The 18,848-nt window shown below is 42.8% G+C and overlaps 1 protein-coding gene across 4 annotated transcripts in view; it reads left to right on the forward strand.

The window, feature by feature from the left end:
- The first annotated feature begins 2,060 nt into the window (after positions 1–2,060).
- The window catches only part of CSNK2A2 (casein kinase 2 alpha 2), a 38,671-nt gene continuing 21,883 nt past the window's right edge, over positions 2,061–18,848 (forward strand). For 3 of the 4 annotated variants that reach the window (XM_086689302.1, XM_086689303.1, XM_086689301.1), the window contains exons 1-4: positions 2,061–2,217; positions 3,024–3,135; positions 11,923–12,024; positions 14,888–14,938. In XM_086689302.1, the coding sequence (XP_086545428.1) occupies positions 2,114–2,217; positions 3,024–3,135; positions 11,923–12,024; positions 14,888–14,938 (369 nt within the window). In that variant the 5' untranslated portion in view covers positions 2,061–2,113. The remainder of the gene's footprint in view (positions 2,218–3,023; positions 3,136–11,922; positions 12,025–14,887; positions 14,939–18,848) is intronic. The other variant, XM_086689304.1, reaches the window with a different exon arrangement.

The following is an 18,848-nucleotide window of genomic DNA, read 5'->3' on the forward strand; positions in this document are numbered from 1 at the left end:
AGGGTGCTAAGATAGAGAAATATCAACTCTACCATTTAAAGTGAAAGTGAACTCAAAGGGGCACCTGGCTGACAGGCTCAATCCATAGAGCATGTGACTCTTCATCTAGGGGTTGTGAGTTCAAGCCCCCATTGGGCATAGAACTTACTTAAAAAAAAAAAGAATACAGATTTAAATTTAAAAATCCATTAAAAAATACAGATTAAAAAAAAAACCCTGAACTTAAAGAGAGGTTGGGGAAAATGACAGAGTAGAACTTTGAGCTCACCCTGTCCCACATTTACAACTCGATATAATCCACATCCAAGTAAATAAAGTGAACTTAAAGGTGAGACTGGAGGAGGAGAAAGAAGGCAGACATGGGAAGGTGGGGGTGGAGGAGGTAGAGGCAGCCCCAGCCAAAGAGCGAAAGGAACCAAGACCCGGGTATGTGGTGGTATCAGGGAGGGAAAAGTGATAGGAGAAAGGCTCTAGGTCTGCTAATAATGATACTGAGCACTTAGTAACTGCTACACACTGTTCTAAGGGTTTTATATGGTTTACCTTGTCTAAGTCTGTCCATAGCCCTGTGAAGGCCATTATTGGTTTTATGCTGTAAAATCTGTATACAGCACAGAGAGATTAAGTTATTGGCCCCAGGTCGCCCAGTGTGTAAGAAGCACAGCCGGGATTCAACCTGGATGGATCCGCCTCTACAGTCAAGAAGGAGAAGCAGGGTCTTACCTAGAAAGCAATATGGAAAAGGATTGGAGTCCCAGCAACCTGGGCCCCGTGGGAAGTGCTGTTGATACAGAGTGTGGAAATGGGAAAGCAAGACAAAAGAAAGGCCCAGAAGATCAAAGAGAGAAGTGTGTTAAGGACTAAAAGGCAACATAATAAAATAGGACAAAGTTTGGTTGGCCACCTCACCCTCAATCCATGCCCAGCCCCTGGCCTGTCCCTTCAGGCAGGACTCACTATTCTTCTGCTCTCTGTCCTCCCCAAAACAGGACATTTACATTGTCTCAAAGTATTTCCCCACAAACTGCTTATTAATTATAAAGGGAAAAACAGGAACTTTGCAGCAAGGAACCTGGCCCACTCCAGGTGGGCCAAGTGACAGAAGTGAGCATTCAGAGGGTTTTTAGGGAAGACTCTGGAAGGGAATTTGGGAGCAAGTGTAAAAGAAGGGTTTTGTCAGGAAGGCCCTGGTTGAACAGAGAAGGGGAAATCTTGAGGCTGAGGAATACATGGGTGATAGAGCAGGGTCCACTGGAGAAACACGGGATGTCTCTGGGAGGGAGGGAGAAACGTTGAGGTGGGGGGATGTTCTCCTTGTTAAGAGTGATTTGATGGGGACGGTTTGGTTAACAGGAGGGTCAGAACGGGGCGGATAAACTCTGGATGACTAGAAGGGGGAGAGCTAGGGGTAGGGGGTCTCTAGGACAGTCCTGAAAGGGCACACGAGGGGCAAGGCCCGAAGGCAGCGGTCGGTGGGTGGGGGAGACCTGGCGGCCAGCGCACCACGCCACACCTAGGACTGGCAGCTTTGGGAGCGGGTTCGGGGCGGCGGGCAGGCGGGCAAGGGCGGGGGCGGCGGGCGGGCAGGGGCGGGGCTGGGGGAGGGATCGGCACCGCCCGGCCGGTCCCCCCGCGCTGCAGGGGGCGCTGTGAGGCTGGGCGGCCCCGGGCCGGGCGGCGGCCGCTCCTAGTGAGCGCGGCCCCTTTTCCGGGTTTCCTCCTCCTCCTCCTCCTCCTTCTCCTCCTCCTCCTCCTCCTTCTTCGCCGCCGCCGCCGCTGCCCCTTTCCCGGCCGGCGGCCGCCGCTGCTGGTGCCGCCGCTGCCGCCGCCGCCGCCGCTTCGGGGCCGCGAGCCGAGCGGAGGCCGCCGCGGAGCGCGAGCGCCGCCCGCCCCGCCGCCTCGCCGGCCGCTCCAGGGCCCGGCCGGCTCGGCCGGAGCCCCCCGTGCCCCCAGCCCGCCCGCCCCCGCGGGCCTGGCGTGGCCTCCGGCAGCCGCTCTCTTCCTCCTCCTCCGGCGCCCCGCGGCCAGCCGCCTCCTCCGCCCGCCGCCCCGCGCCCCCCGCCGCGCCGCCGCCGCCCTCTGCGCCCCGCGGCGCCCCCCGGTCCCGCCCGCCATGCCCGGCCCGGCCGCGGGCAGCAGGGCCCGGGTCTACGCCGAGGTGAACAGCCTGAGGAGCCGCGAGTACTGGGACTATGAGGCTCACGTCCCGAGCTGGGGGTAAAGCCGCTGCCGCCGCCCCCCATCCTCGCCCCCCCGCCCCCCGGCGCAAACCGCACTCGCCCCCCACCCCGCGGTCTGCCTCCCCCGCCGCCCAGCCGCTGGCCGGCGCTTTCTCGGGGCCTGGGGTGGTAGACAGACCCCCCCCAACCCCCCCGCCGCACACATCCCCGGATCCCTCTCCCCCCTTCTCCCCCCCCCCCCCGCCTTGCGCACCCCACTCTCCCCCTTACCCCAAGAAATGCTTTCTTACTGAGAAGTGTAGGGTCCAGGGACCGGAGCCTGGTGGTAATGAGGGAACAGCCCTTCCTCCTTACACTTTTGGGTTTCTATTTGGGGTGGGCAGTCAGCAGCTGTCCTCTGGAGCTATTAAAATTCTCTGCCTTTTTAGTTTTTTGAAATGAGGCTGGGTGGGAGGAAACCTTTTAAAGACATCCACATTCTCAAAGCAGGCGCTGGCTACCTTTGGGATGTGAAGTATAATGCAGTTGCTGTGGAGCCCCAGGCAGACGGGCACCCTCTGAGCCTCCAGGATAGATCCTTTGCTCACCCTTCTAGATTGGCCCAGAGCCGTGCCTTCCTACCTTGGCTCCCCAAGTTGTGACGGACCAATTAGGTTAGGAGCTGTGCACAGTGAGAGGAGCCAAGTTTATGTTGTGGCTTTCATTTAGGGAATGAGTTGTGTCCTGATGTATGGATGCTTCCAATGCTTGATTAATGGAAACGGCTGGATGGGGGTGTAGAGTGGGCATAGGCTTGGTTAATCCCAAGTCTTGGCATTTATGTGTCACTCTTGCCTTTCACAGTAATCAAGATGATTACCAACTGGTTCGAAAACTTGGTCGGGGAAAGTATAGTGAAGTATTTGAGGCCATTAACATCACCAACAATGAGAGAGTGGTTGTAAAAATTCTCAAGGTGAGTGTCTTTTGAGTGACATTAAAATTTTTCCTCACTGGTTAGGATATAAACTCCCCTACATTCTAGAATGAGCAGTGCAAACTCTGGTTTTACATCTGTTCTGTCTGATGTCCTTTCCCTACTCACTCTCCCACCCATTTTCCTGTGAACTTTGAAGAAAGTATGTGGACCTGTTTCAAACCCAAGGATGATAGTTCAGGAACATCTTTTTTCCAAAATGTCATTTTGGGCTCCCAAAGTGAGAATTCCAAAGGGGCTCCACTTGAAATAGGTATTCAGAAGAAAGAAAAGCTTTTTCGTAAAGAATCCATTGATCCAAGGGTTCCTTGAGCAGTGAGTTTGTTACCCTTGATGCTCGGATTACTCCACAAAGAAAGTTGGGAAAAATTAGAGCAGCTCCAAAGATGAGTTTGAAGCTGATGTCTTTTGGCAATGCACATTTGTCAGGTGGGGTGGGTACAGTGAGTCAGTAGTGCCTGGAAGGTTCATTGTTGCTTATCAAATAGTAAAGGTGAAATTGGGAGCAGTAAAAGAGTGCATGCTAAAATTGTAGTTGGAACAAAACAATCTTAGTGTCTGGTTTAGTAGCCTAAGTTGGATAAAGACCTTTTGTCGTCTCTTGGGTGAAGACATGATTTTAATGAGCATGAGGAGTGGCTAAATTCTTTTTCAGATAACTGGTTAGATAGTTTTAATAATGTTTTACAGAGTGTAGTAAAAAAGCCTTAGATTCTGTAGAGGGTCCTCATCATTGCCAGATCATTTAATGTGTTGCACGTCATTTAGCAAAAGACTGAAAAGAATGATTAATACAAGCACTTTTGCATATACAAGATTTCCAATGTGGCCATTTTGCAGCTGTGAATAAGGACATGGGATTGAAAAGCTGTTTTTGTGTCTTAAGGCCAGAGTTAGGGCAGCTGTGTCCCTGTTTAGCATGAGGGGTCAGACTTACATGGTCTGAAAATCCCTTTTCAGGAAAGTGATCAGCTCTGTTTCTCAGTACCATCTGAGCCTAATGATGAAGAGGCAGAGTTGTAGTAGAGAGAAATAGGGAAAGTTATCTGTGCCATCAGAAGCGTTATGAGTGAGAAGTGAGGAATTGATACTGAAGATGTGGAGTTTGACTCCCCTCTTCCCCAAATATGAATTGGACCTGAAAAGCCATGTGGTCTTTCTTATTTTTTTTTCCTTCCTTTACAAACATAAATATTTAAAGAAATGTTCCCTTCAAAGAAATTGCCTGGGAGGCCATACACTTTTTTCCTTTATGCATAAGCATAAATGTTTTTAATATAAGCTGCTTAAAGTCTTTCCGGGAAGTAAGCAAGGAATTAGGAATATTCCTCTGCTGTGCCTTTGGAAGAATGAACTGACTCCAGAACAGTTTCAGAAAAATAATAACTTTTGTGCGATAGTATTTTTAGAATAAGTGTGTAACTTCCTGTGGTGTCTTTTTCGAAGGAATGGCCTTTAGGTAAATATAAAAGTGGCAGTGCGTTCATGCGAGAGAGAATCACATTACTCTTGAGTCGTCCTTCTACAGAACTTCATAGCATCGGTTGCTGGAGAGTTTTTCCTCTAAAGATTCACAGGATATGTTTAGGGAACCCAATATGTAAGGTGAAGGTTATTTTTACAGACAAGAAAACTTGCCTGCTACCACGATGTTGAAATGACCCTTAGCCAGAACTCTTTCCTGTTTTTCTCCTCATTTTAGTGTTGGTTGGTAAGATCTTAATGTTGAGCACAGAATAAGTTCCAGTGTTTGGGAATAAGATTTGGGAGGCTCCTTTGATGCTCTAGCTAATGAAGTATTTCTTGTATCTTTTCCATACAAGTTCTTTTCAGGGTGCAGCCTGAACTACCTCTTTCCCACTGGTGCCCACGACACCCAGTTCTTTCTTTTTTTTCAAAGCCCTGTGGTGTTTCTATCCAGATTTTGTTCTATCTGAAGGATGGGGTAAGAAACTACTAATTGTACTGTGGTTTTCTTGTTTTCACAGGCCGAATTAAAGTAGATTAAAAGTATTGTGTTTTAAAAAGAACAAGGTCTTTATCCAAAGTGGTGCACCCCTATTCAGATAAGTTATGACTGATAATCTGCTGTTACGGTGTTTGGTCATCGGAAATTAGGTTCTGGACAGAGTGCCAGCTGCTCATAATTTGGAGGAATCTAGAAAAGCTTGCGCTTCATGAAAGGCCTACTCTATTTCAGTTGCAGGAAGGAACTTATAAGTGTACACGCAGTGACTGAGATACAGGGTACTTTCCCTGAGGACGGGGCTGTCTTCCTTTTTGGTTGATAACATTTTCCTTCAGTTCTGTCCAACATATGAGAATGGTCAGATGAACGACCACAGAGGAATTCTACCGTTTAATTTGCATTGGTAGATTCTTTCGTAGTTTTTGATCAAAACATATTGGAGCTCTTAAGAGGTTTTAGGAATTTAGAAGTTGGTGAGCAAAATTTTACTGTCTATCTTGAAGTGAAATTCTGAGGTTGAAATCTTAAAACGCTCCAGTCAACAGGCGGGTAAATCTTTTTTGACAGAAATTGTTTTGAGGGGAAGGGAGGAGGGTGGATGGAAGAGTTAACATAGAAGGGTAAGAAAGCCACTTCAGTGCTGACAGTTTCATCTTCTGATTCTGAGAAACCCATTTCTCCGTTCATTTGTAGGACCTCTTAGGAAGGTATACACAGAAATAAAAGCATTTGGCCCTTTTGAACAGCTTGTAGCATTTTGTGAGCACCACCTGTGTATGGATTTCAGCCCTTCTTGGGATCCTTCAAAATAAAACTATTTCGTAAATAGAAGTTAAGAGCAATACCAGTTGTAAACAAACACGGCGTTTTGAACTCATGCTGTACTCAGTTGCAAATTCTTGTATAAGAGAGTAAGTTGGCAGTTTCTTGATGGTCTTAGTTACGAAGAGGGGCAAATCCATTTTTTCCCCAGAGGTTAATCCTCAAGATTAAAACAATGATGGTAATGCAGATTTATCTTTGAAGTGTTCTTAGCGTATTTGTAGACATTGTGAAACTTGTGTGCTGTGAGGAGGTAGTGTTAAAGCAAGGATGGGAGGGCTGTCCCTGACACATCTTGTTGGTTACTTCATTACGAGCAGGTGACTGTGTGGGTTACATGGAAGTGCTGTCTGCTCCATGCTGGTGCCCGGCTTTCTCTTTTGTTTCTGCTTTCTCTGCTGGTAGGTTTCACCCTCCATGTCCTTTGTTAGGCAAATGTACCAAGACATCATCTTCCTGAAGCAGGACATTGGTATTAGTTTATCCAAGGTTGTTGTGATTTTGAGTCCCACCAATGTCATGGTGTAAAAGTAGTTAAAACAATATTATTAAAATGGTACTAAACCCCAGAAATAATATACATTTTAAAAATGATGTGAACTAATCTGTACTGTTCCTAACGAGGTTGTAGGGTCAGGGATTGAATTTGCAGTGAAACAGAATCATGAAATGTGGGAGCAGAGAAACCTTAGAACCCAAACCCTTTTGAGAGAGAAACTGAGACCCGGAGAGAGCATGAAGTTTGCTCAGGGTCACAGCGTGGAGCGCTAGGGTCCTCTGTTCCTGTCATGGAGTCTTGTAGATGTGAGGAGCAGTTAGTACAGTGGCTAATTACTTCTTGATGTGTTGAACTGTCCTGGAAGGATGGATGGACACTCACTAAAAGTCAGGTGTGGTTTCTAATGATTTGGGGGAGTTATTCCTCTGGAAGGAAATGCTAGACTTTGATGGGTTGCTGGATGGAGTGTGGAATAGCCCAGAGAGCTTTGGGACCCGGACAGGGGTTCTCTGGTTTGTAACTGCAGCTGGGTGTTTGATGCGTAACTGAAATGTTACTTTGCTCTCTTGGTTGGAAGCCACAATAATCAGTGTTTTTACACATTTTTAACCCCTACAGTTCCAGGTCTCATCATGACGACTTGCCAGGTTAGGGGGCCACCAGCTTTATCCCTCTAATACATTGGGGTTTATTGGAGGGTGAGCCGTGTGTAAAAAGAATATCTTGTTATAGAGTACCCATTTGCATGTGTAGAGCGTGGCTCTGGATAGTTTCTAGAGCCTGATTTTAGGATCTGCCACCTTATGATCAAGGTGGTATAGTGTTAAGTGCTGCGTAAATGAAGGTCAGAAGACTTGGATTCTAGAACCAGCTTCTTCGTTTATACCCACTTGACTCTGTTTTCTTATCTATAAGATGGATATACCTTTCTTGTATAAATCACAGTGTTCTTGGGAGAATTAAATGAGATATGGATAGGTGGGTAGGTAGACAGCAGTGGTTTAGTAATCTGCAAAGTGCTTCTTTCCTGAAAGTGGCCCTGGGAGTAGACTACCTGCATTCAGATACTCGTTCCCGACACTCAGATGCTCTGTGACCTTGAGCAGTTATTCAGACTCTGCCTCCGTGTCTTCATGTAAAATTGCACCAGTAGTTCTCATCTCAGGATACTACTAAAAGTGGATTAAATGTGCTTAAAACAGTGCCTGGCACTTAGCAATAAAGTATAGGTCCAATAATAATATTTCACGTGGGCCGCATGAATGATTTCGAAGGGCAAAATCAAAAGTAGGAAGGACTATACCAGTCTCTTGGTGAGATTCAAAAGGCCTGCTGTATGCCTTGCTTTTTTAAATCGACAAAAACAAAAATCCTGAGAATAAACAGTCTTGGGGAATCGATAAGGTAATTGGAAAGGTGGGACTTGAAAGATGAAAGGAAGAATTGCTGTGAAGAAACAACGTTGCTCAGATGCTGTTTATATTTGGGTCAATTGCAGTGGATTTGAGAGATGCTCCCAAGGTAGTAAAATAAATGCTGTCATCTGGGCTGCACTTTCTTCCTTACCCTGTCCTGCATCCCTGGCAACCGTTGTTCATTGTGATTGTTTATTGAGGGTGGTGAAATTAATAGCTAAGTTGTGGCTGTGGCACTGGAATAAAAGTAATTCCAGATTTGAAAGTGCTGAGCTATCTTTTCACCTGTCTTGAATTTATTAATTCAGTTGTGCCTAGAAAGAAATTAAAATGGGACTTTGCCTGTTGACATTTGCTGGGATTTTTCGAGGTCCTAATTCTTAGGCCCTTTGTATGTGTTATTTTGCAAATTGAATCACTGTCAGGTGCTAGTAGTTGCAATCATGCTCAGATCTGACTTTTTAAAAATCAGCTTTGCTAAATAGGATAGATTACTGACTTTATTAACTTTTGACTTTCCAAGCGGCTCATCACTAAATTTGTCTTTTAAGTTTCTCAAGTTGGTCAATAGAGAGAGAGAAGTATCTTACTCTTGGATCACATTGAACAAGGTTTTCATGAATAGCCGGCACTCTCCACCATATGGTCAGAAATCTTGGGGAAAGTTTCTTCTATCCTCTCTTTCTTTCTCTGTTTTTTCCCCTCTTTCCTTCCCTTTCCTTCCTTTCCTGAGCTCATGCACAGAAAAATTTCAAATTGAGTTTTTTTCCTTTTACACATTCTTTATAGGCGTGTGCCAAAATTCATTTATTATTGAAACTTGATTTAATACTTTAATTGCTTTTTCTTTTTTTTTTTTCTGTTACCTTTTTGCCATTTTTATCTACTAGACTTTAAGTAAAAAAAATTGGTGTGGGGATCAGGAAATAGCTATAATCTGATTCATTTTGAATCTTTGAAACAGATATTCTCTGACTTGGAATAAATGAACCTTAGGTGGGAGACACTTTGTCTAGCAGGATGAAATGATGAGACTGCTATGGAAGTGTATGTATTTTCTCCGCTTCATGTAACTGTGGGTGGATGAGTACAAACACTGGACTGCATGGTCAGAGCGTTCTAATTTCTGTAAAATCCATGATCTATTTTCCATAGGATGCCAACGGTCTTCCTTTATAAATTCTAACTTTGTCTCCCTAATTCTGTTTATAGAATTAAAATGATCACTTTCATTCCCTGGGAGCTTGTTGGTTTTTTTAGCTTCTGGAGCATCTCCCAGGTTCAGAAGAGTAAGCTTGAGGCTAAAGAGAGTTACCTATAGCCTGGTTCCTGTAGAGAATAGATGTCTGCACTTTGGAGGGGAGTGTCCTGAGCTGTCGGTCACTTTCCTTTCTTATAATCTCTTCGTCTTTTGTCAGGATATGAGGACTTTAGGTGCTGTGTGAGTCCATTGTGCCACTTCAGAATTGCCCTGCTGTCCCGTCTCTAGGTGAGGAAGTTGTCGGACAGGTGACAGTTGAGCAGCAAAATATGCTTCAGGGCCCCTAGGTGGCTCAGTCAGTTGAGTGTCCAACTCTTGATTTCAGCTCAGGTCATGATCCCAGGGTTGTGGGCCCCTCGTCCGGCTCTGTGCTGAGAGCATGGACCCTGCTTAGGAGTCTCTCTTTCCCTCCCTCTGGCCCTCCCCCCCCCGAAAATAAAATTAAAATAATTTTTAAAAAATGCTTCACTTGCTCTGTAAGTTACCTTAGGACATAATGAAAAGATCCCTTGGTCTCAGCTGCATTGTCCAGGAAGTGTGCCTGCTTGACCTGTTGCTGAATAATAGAGCAAGGCAAGGCTTTATATGGGGCATTGTCATGAGGCAACTTATTTAATGGGTTCCTCCTGTACAAATTCACTGTTAGGCAGAGAGGAAGGTTTTTGGTGTATCCAGATTTCTGGCTGTGGGGTATTTTTTCCTCTGTTACCAGCCACAGATCTGTAACTGCTTTCCAGGAGTGGGTGACAACTCTAGAATTTTCTTACATTGAATGTAATGGTAGCATTGGCTGAATTTATAAATATAATTGCTAGCTTTTATTTTTCTTTTAACTTTTTGACAATTTTAGACTTAAAAGTTGCAAGAATTCCCATGTATCTTTCACTCAGATTTCTTAAATGTTAATATTTGCTTTTGCTTTTTTTTTACATATGTAAATATATGTGTATACGTATGTATATACACACATGATTATGTGCTTGAGAGTAAATTGCAGTGATGCTTATTTTATTACGCATTTCCTAAAGACAGGGACAATTCTTAAATAACCCACAGTGCTATGATCAAAAAATCAGAAATTCACATTGATACAGTGCTGTTAGCTAACTTACAGCCTCTGTTCTTATTTGCCAGTTGTCCATATCATGTTCTTTATAGTAAAAGAAAATCCCAGGTCATGTGTTACATTCGGTTGTCATATCTTTTAAATCTGGAACAGTTGTTCAGTCTGTTTCATGACGTTGACAGTTTTGAAACTTACTTATTTTGTAGTGTGTCCTTCTCTGGCTATTCTTTGATCAAGTTGTACTTCATATTTGAGTGCTTTATTTTCCCAAAGTATTGAGCTCCCTGATGAAAAAGGGAATGAATAAGATCCCTTAGTGGAAGTAGGAGAGACACAGTGGCCAGTTCTACTCCACTGGGAACCCTAACAAAGTGGAGCGGACGTGATTGTGGCAGCTGGCTTGGAAGAATACTGCTAGATTCCAGTCTCTCCGTCAAGCACCCTGTTAGAGGTGATGCAGGTGCTCTGTGTTTCATAATCTCCCGCTGTTTTGTTATGTGTTCAAAGCTGTAGCTTAGTGACCAACAAAAGATGACAGTTTCTCTGGCATATGTATTATCTCTCCCCGCCCCCACCACCCCATACACGCAGGCATTTAAAATCTTATTTCATCGCAAACCCATTCGACTCTGCCTTTGCTTTCGTAGTAGTGTCTCCGTGATAGAATACTCCTTTTCCTTAGTTCCCTTTCACTCATAGCCACATTTGAGAAATGAGAGCGCAGTGGCCAGGAGTGAGGCCTGCAGAGTCACTGTCTAGATGTGAGTCCCGCCCCTACTCTTCCCTGTTAGCTGTGGGACCTTGGACAAATGGCTCAGCCAGGCTGAGTCCACAACATAGGCATTTTGTGACTTATTACTAACTAAAAGCGTGAAAAGAGTAAATCTCCCATTTATTGAGTACTTACTACGTGCCAGTCAGTGTTCTAAGTACTTTATAAAACATAATTGGTTGTGATGTGTCAGTTTTTCCAGAACTACTTTGATTCTTGAAATTCTTTAAGACAAGAAATAACACATGTAATGCTAGGGTTTCTAATTGAGATCTTTAATTTTTCTGTCCAGCAGATGGAAAGGTTAGCAGGTAGAAGTTTCCAATCAGTACCATATCAGAGATCAGTGTTCTCCTTTGCTGATCCGTCATCTTTTTTTTAGGAATGGGATCTGTTGGGTAGTTTTACTGGCTTTGTGCTGATTTCAGATTTTAGATGTTGAGGAAATGGGAGTGGCAGCAGGAAATGGGAGCCAGCAGCTGGGAAACAAGTTTGTAACTTGATGTCAGTGACCTGGTCTTCACTCGTGGAAGACAAAATTACACGGAACTCATTGGTAGAGCAGGTGTCTCACCATTTTGTTTCAGTTTTTCCATTTGTGAGTGCATGATATACAGCTGTTCAGAACTATAATGTGTTCCATTTGGCAGTTATCTAGAAAGCATTTTATTTTTAAAGTATGACATGGGTGTTCAAAATTTGTAAGTGCCCTAAATGTAGCTGCTTAAAGATCTGACACATATGCCATATGAGTCTGTATTTAATTTAGTCTTAAATGTTCTTAAGGGCAGGCCCCATTTTATCTTGATATTTATTTCTTTTCTAATTTAGACACACTCATTTACGTAACGCCATGGTGTGCAAGATAGTGCAGCATCCACTTGATTAGCTGACATTGCTTTAAAATTTTATTTATTAACTTCAAAAGGAATCTCACTTCCGATTACTCTTGTGTATTTAAGCCAGTGAAGAAAAAGAAGATAAAACGAGAGGTTAAGATTCTGGAGAATCTTCGTGGTGGAACAAATATCATTAAGCTGATTGACACTGTGAAGGACCCTGTGGTAGGTGCCTGATGGTGGGGGGAGAAGGAGAAAGTTGTGTGTGTGTGTGTGTGTGTGTGTGTGTGTGTGTGTGTGTCACACAGAACATCAAAATAATGAGAAATGTCATTACATAGTGGGAATGATCATGTTTTTCTTTACTACTGAATAATTTTGAAAACGAGAAAAAATCATGATGGTCCAGTGATAAAGTAGCCACCACCACTTTTAGGGAACCTAAAAGTGTGTATAGAAAAATCCCTGGCCCAGGTTTATTACCTCCTCCTGATTCAGCCCACAGATGTTCGCTGAATGTCTTCTTTAAGTGCCTACTTTTCTTCCGATTTTGAAAGCTTATTACCACCAATTAGCATTGTTGTACTTCACAATGTCAACGTGACATTTGAAAATCTGGGTTTGGAGAAGGAAATACCGAATGTCTCCATGTGGACACCTGGCCCAGAGAGCTGGACAGATCACAGCCCCGCAGCCCCTTTGAGGAAGGCACCTTGCTGCTTCTCATACTAAGCTTTAATTCAGCATCCGCCACTGGGGCTCATATTGTACATGCTGATACAACTAAACTGTTTCTGTTAAGTATACTTACTTTGTAGCCATTTTAGATGTACTGGTGTTTAATTTTGTTTTCACTTCTTGAGAAGTAACTTAACCCTAAGTGTTTATGATTAGCTAGAGTTTTTATGTTCCACTTCCCGCCCCATTTCTGTTCTTCACCTGTTGTGCCTCACCTGTTTTCCTGTCCTCCCAGGATAGCCTTCTGTTTGAGAGGTAGGTCTTTGCTTCCGTCTGATGAAGACCTAAAGAAACAATGTGCTGGGGCGCCTGGGTGGCTCAGTTGGTTAAGCAGCTGCCTTCGGCTCAGGTCAGGTCATGGTCTCATAGTTCGTGAGTTCAAGCCCCATGTCAGGCGCTCTGCTGTCTGCGCAGAGCCTGCCTCAGATCCTGTGCCCCTCCCCTGCTCTCTCGCTCTCTGTCTCAAAAATAAATAAATAAGTAAACTTAAAGAAAGAAAGAAAGAAAGAAAGAAAGAAAGAAAGAAAGAAAGAAAGAAAGAAAGAAAGAAAGAAATGATGTGCTAACGTGCGTTGAGTGCTTGCTGTGTGCAGACACCATTCTGTACAAAGCCATTCAATCCTCACAAGTTGAAGCACATGCCATCACGGGCCACAGTGTTACTTGCACAGATAAGAAAACCAAAGGCTACAGGGGTTCAGTGATTTGCTCAAGATTCCCCAGTGTTATTAAACTGAAGAATAAGGAAAATTTTTCTTCTTGGACCCTCAAAAGACTGAGAAGAATGGTTGTCTGCTAGAATCTAATTGGCATTAAAAGTATATCCCAGGGGTGCCTGGGTGGCTCAGTCGGTTGAGTGTCTGCCTTTGGGTCAGGTCATGATCTCACGGCTCGTGGGTTTGAGCCCCGCGTCGGGCTCTGTGCTGACAGCTCGGAGCCTGGAGCCTGCTTCGGATTCTGTGTCTTCCTCTCTCTCTGACCCTCCCCCACTTGTGCTCTGTCTCTCTCTGTCTATCAAAAATAAATTAAAAAAAAAGTATATCCCAGCCTGATCAGCTCAGATTGATTTTATAATGACTCACTCTGAAATCCATAGTCTTTGAAAACGGCCTGCAGTGTGAGCCAGTATGTATTACTGTTACACCAGGAGCATCTTCATTTTGCTTCTTCTTTTTTTTTTTTTTTTTAAAGTTAGTGATAATTATCTTACTGTTTTTGTAATTTGTTGTCTGAGGCATGTGTGTGTTTTATATAATATGTAACACAAATCAAGGTGGATGAAAATCAACAGGGAGCCCTCCTCCCCAGACCTGTAGGGAAATGGACTTGCTCCCAGGCAGTAAAGAGATCTGGTGGTCTTGATGAAACCCTGTCATCCTTGGGCTATTGAGGAAACCTTTGCCTACGGCTGCCGGGGCTGCTTGTTCTGACAAAGACTTGTGTGCATGTACTGTGGCCTGTCTCCTAGGTAACTTCCACCTGCTTCCTTGAGCAAAACTTCCTGGCCATAGAGATTTCCAAGGTGACTTTCTTCCTGTAACCCTTTAAGCCTCTGCTTTTCTCCCAGTTTGAAAGCTTATTACTGCTAGTTAGCATTATTTTACCGTAAGTAAACCTGACGTTTGAGAAATCTATTTACACAAGGAAATTTTGGATATTATGTACTCATTGCATTAACGATTATAGTGCTTTAGAAATACTTGGTTATGCATGAATTTTGTGGGGAACATATCTACTTTGTACAGTCAGACATTCTCCGGTGGTCTCTAGCCAAGGCAGTAATTTCACATTATGGCTTGCTGATAATCATAGATAGTTCCCTTTTGGATCCTGAAAAGGCCTATGATAGATTCCCAAGACGTATGATAATTCTGTAAAATGCATCTGGGTTGCTAAACCAAGATGAAAACATGTCACTCCTTTTGTGGTTGGCAGACTGGAACACTGCAGAGTGTAAATCTTCACATGATGTGCCAGGCCCACTGACAGGTTGGTCAGAGGATTAAAAAAAAAAAAAAAGCAACTTACGAAAAATGTCAACCATTTACAAAAGTAGAGTGAATAATATAATGGACCGCCCTGCGCACATCACTCAACTTTAGCAGTGCCTTAGCTTGGGGCCAACTTTGCTTCATCTGCCTGCCACCCACTTTCCCACCACCCACCGTCCCCACTTATTTTGAAGCAAATTCCAGACACACAGTCTCAAGAGGATACTTTCTTAAAAGGCTCTCCCTGATGAGTAAATCCCTCTTTCATTTAAGTGGGATTTGGGGATGGACGGGTATGACAGAAGCAAAGTACGTTTATTGTTTGAATACTTATAAGGCATTACTATTCTCTCTTGCAGTCAAAGACGCCGGCTTTGGTATTTGAATATATCAATAATACAGATTTTAAGGTGCGTATATGCTTTTTCTTTCTGGCATGGGGGTGAGGGGGGGTGGGGAGGTGGCGATAAATACTGTTGATACTTCAGAACACGAGGGGTTCAGGAAAAGTCATGGTGAGATTGGGAATTAACAAATTGGATTCCTTATAGCAGGAGTACAGGATGCAGAAAGTGGGTGGGGTTCTTGCATTTGGTGAAATTACTCATCACCCTTTGCCTTGCTTACTCTGAGAGCTGCTAGTCTAAGCTAATGCCTCATCTATAATACTCCTGTTTTAGACAACATAGTTTTGGGTAGATACTTGATTTGCATAGGAATCTTCCGTTACTGATAAGTCATAAACAGATATAGGGCTTACATAAAAAGAAGCAACACATGGGATTCAAGCTGTCAGAGTGTGTGTGTTCATGTACACTGTATACAAAGCAAATGACACAGAAAAGCTAGTTAAGAGACACTGTGCTTTAGAAAAACCTTATCTTGGGTTATTTACATTTCTTGTATTTATAATGCAAATTAATTTAGACTTGAAGTGTAATTCCAAAAGCATGGTTTTAAGCTGGTTTTTCATGAGTTTGTTTTTGTTATTATTCAAACACTGAAGCCTTAACTTCTGCCAAGGTTTTTGGGGCCAAACATTCTGGTCACGGTAGAACATAATATGAAAACCAATATAAAAACAAAATAGTGGCATTGATTTTGAGAGGTGTTTGGAGAACTTTTAGGTGATTTATAATTCACTGTCAGTGAATGAAAGGGTTGTGGTTTTATTGTGATGGAAGTTAGGGGCAAAACCAAATCAGCAGTTGAAAGATGCTGGTATTAGGAGTGAAGCTTGTGGGTGAAAATAAAAAAGCTTTATCTCACATTTAATTTTTCTTAGGTAATCACTCTAAAACAACTTTCAGGGTTAATTTGTGGGAAATAAGTAAAAGTGGCTATTACAACTGATAAAACAATAAGCAAGTTTTATATACAGTGTAGCTTTTCCATATGTAACAAGTTCCCTTGTTAATGTGACTCTTCAGTTTTTTTTTTTAATTCTTTAATTTAGAAAGAGCCTCTAATGTGACTCCCTAAGGGTGAAATCAATAATGAACTCATAAAAATAGGATGTATGGGGCACCTGGGTGGCTCAGTCAGTTAAGCATCCAACTCTTGATCTCAGCTCAGGTCTGGATCTCAGGGTCATGAGTTCAAGCCCCACATTGGGCTCTTACTGGGTGGGAAGACTACTTTTTAAAAAAAAAAAAAAAAAAGGAGGGCTACATTTTCCATTAGCGTAGCAGTGCTTAGCTGCTAAAGTAGTACTCTGCTGATCCACAAAGCCAGTCACACTTTTGCCATTGAATGACCCAAGTTTATCAAGGTGTACGTATATGAGTGGGAATGTGTATGCATTTCTTAATGAAACCAAACATTTTCCTAAATACAAAAGTTTGAAAGCTGGTCTTAATGAAACTTCATAGCAAAATGCCTAAGTTAAATGCTTCTGCTTCCTTAATAAGTTTTTACCAATTGTCTAGCCATACATATAAAAATTTCACTTCATCATTTTGTATTTCTTGAATTGATGCCTGCTCTGTTGATTTAACAGCAGAAATTTTTAACTCCCTGGAGAAATCTTATTTCGTTTACATCTCAACTCTCAAAGAGATGTTTTAATGGCACACATTCTCTAGGAGCTTCCTTTAAAGAGATCGTGGAAGATTAATGTTATTTGAGGCTTGCATATCTGAAAACATTTCTGTTTTATGTTTCCAATTAATGTACTTGCCATGGCATAGAATTCTGGGTTGTAATTAATAATTTTCTGAGTTTTGAAGAGCTTTTTCCCTTATCAGCCCTGAAGCCATTCTGGTTTCACCTTATGTGATCTGGTTTTGGTTTTGGTTTTTCCTTTGGAAAGCTTTTAGGGTTTTCTCTTCAGCCGCAGTCTGTGAAATTTCACAAAGATGTTCCTTCGAATGGGTCACTTTTATCTTTTGTTCTGTACACTTGCTGGGCTTTTTCAATCTAGAAACTCATGTCCTTTCATTTTAGAACAATATTTTTAACATTCTTTGATTTTCTTCTCTTCTTTGTTCTCACTTTCTAGAACTCATTCGAACGTTAGACTTTATTTCTTAGCTCTGTTCTATTCTCTGAACTTTTAAAAGTAGTATCCTGTTCTTTTATGTAATATCTTCTATTTTCTCACTGAGAATATGTGGGCTTTCTCCCCCCCCCCCCCCCCCGCATGATGTTTTCTTCTTCATACTCTTTCTCAGTTTTTCTTTCAGATTCCTTTTTTTGTGCATTCTTGTTTTTTGTCTGTTATAGTTGTCTGAAATGGCACGGACTTTGTCTACTCCTGTTTTAGAGGACTGAAATTACTGATGACGGCTTGTCAACTCCTGTCTTGAGGTGGTGAACCTGGCCACGGGCATCTCAGCCTCCAATGGAGGAGAGCTCTGGGAAAGTTCTGTAGACTTTCACGTAATTCCCTCATTTTTGGTGTGGTGTTTTAAACTTGTTTTCCTGTTTTCAGCTGAATCTGTTTGCTCTCTTTCCTTGGTACCTGGGGTCACTGATTCCTGAGCCTTTCTGTAATTTCTTTCATGTGAGGTGGTTTGTTTCCGGATCCCCTCCACTTTGGGCAGAAGTTCAGCTTCTTTGGTCTGCTGAGTCAGTTGGACATTTTTTTTCTAGCTTCGAAATGTTGTCATCTCTTCCATTCTCTTAGTTGTGAGTGAATCCCCCCTCCCCCACCAAAAGCCCCATTCCTTTTACTGTTAATTTAGAGGAGCTTCAGGAAGAAGTATAGGAAGGATGTATTTGGTCTGCCGTGTTAAACTGGAGGTCCAGTGAATGTTCAAGCCCTGCCGTTTTAGTCTACTTAGAAGATCACCAAGCAGCAGGTAGCAGAGGTGTATTTCGGAAGAACAGATCATGATGGGACAGTCATTGTCTTTTCCGGGTGGTAGGACAGACCACAGATAGAGAAATCAGTTAGTTTAATGTCCTTTTTATTTTGTCATGTATCTGTCTTAATTATAAAAGCTTGTTTTTATTTTTTTCATTTTACTGTTAAGTGTATTAATAACTGGACTTGGGGCGCCTGGGTGGCGCAGTCGGTTAAGCGTCCGACTTCAGCCAGGTCACGATCTCGCGGTCCGTGAGTTCGAGCCCCGCGTCGGGCTCTGGGCTGACAGCTCAGAGCCTGGAGCCTGTTTCCGATTCTGTGTCTCCCTCTCTCTCTGCCCCTCCCCCGTTCATGCTCTGTCTCTCTCTGTCCCAAAAATAAATAAATGTTGAAAAAAAAAATTAAAAAAAAAAAAAATAACTGGACTTAAGGTATCACCCAGGGGAGTTGGTCCCTGGTTTAGCATCCCAGGTGAATCAACAGGGATACAACCTGCAACCTGTTCTTTTCAGTGTTTTTTGTTAACACAATTGATAATAAACTTTTATCTATAATTTCCTTTTATTGCAAACTCTGATTTTGGCTTCAGGATTATATTGACTTCATAAAATAAGTTGGGTAGTGTTTCCTTTCTAGTCTCTGAAAGTTTATATGAAATAAGGGTTATCTAAGTAGATGTCTTTTTGGGAGGGAAGGGAAGACTTTGAACTACACTTTGCCTTTTTACTTATTTATTTTTAAAGTTTATTTATTTTAAGAGCACAAGTTGGGGAGGGGCAGAGAGAGAGAAGAGTTGGACTCTCAAATGACTGAGCTACCCAGGCACCCCAATAATATTTATTATAAAAGTTGACCACTTTCAATTTTATTTACATAAAGTTAATAGAATTTTCCTAGGGCTTAAAGACTGTAATGTGTTTGTAATTATGTTTTCCTTTACATTTTAGACATTATTTTTGCTTTTTCTCTTTTTTTAAAAAAGTATCAGTGTTGCTACAGAGGTCTTATTAATA

This window comes from Puma concolor, chromosome E2, assembly GCF_028749965.1.
Source record: "Puma concolor isolate L17-30 chromosome E2, mPumCon1.1.hap2, whole genome shotgun sequence".
NCBI classification, from domain to species: domain Eukaryota; kingdom Metazoa; phylum Chordata; class Mammalia; order Carnivora; family Felidae; genus Puma; species Puma concolor.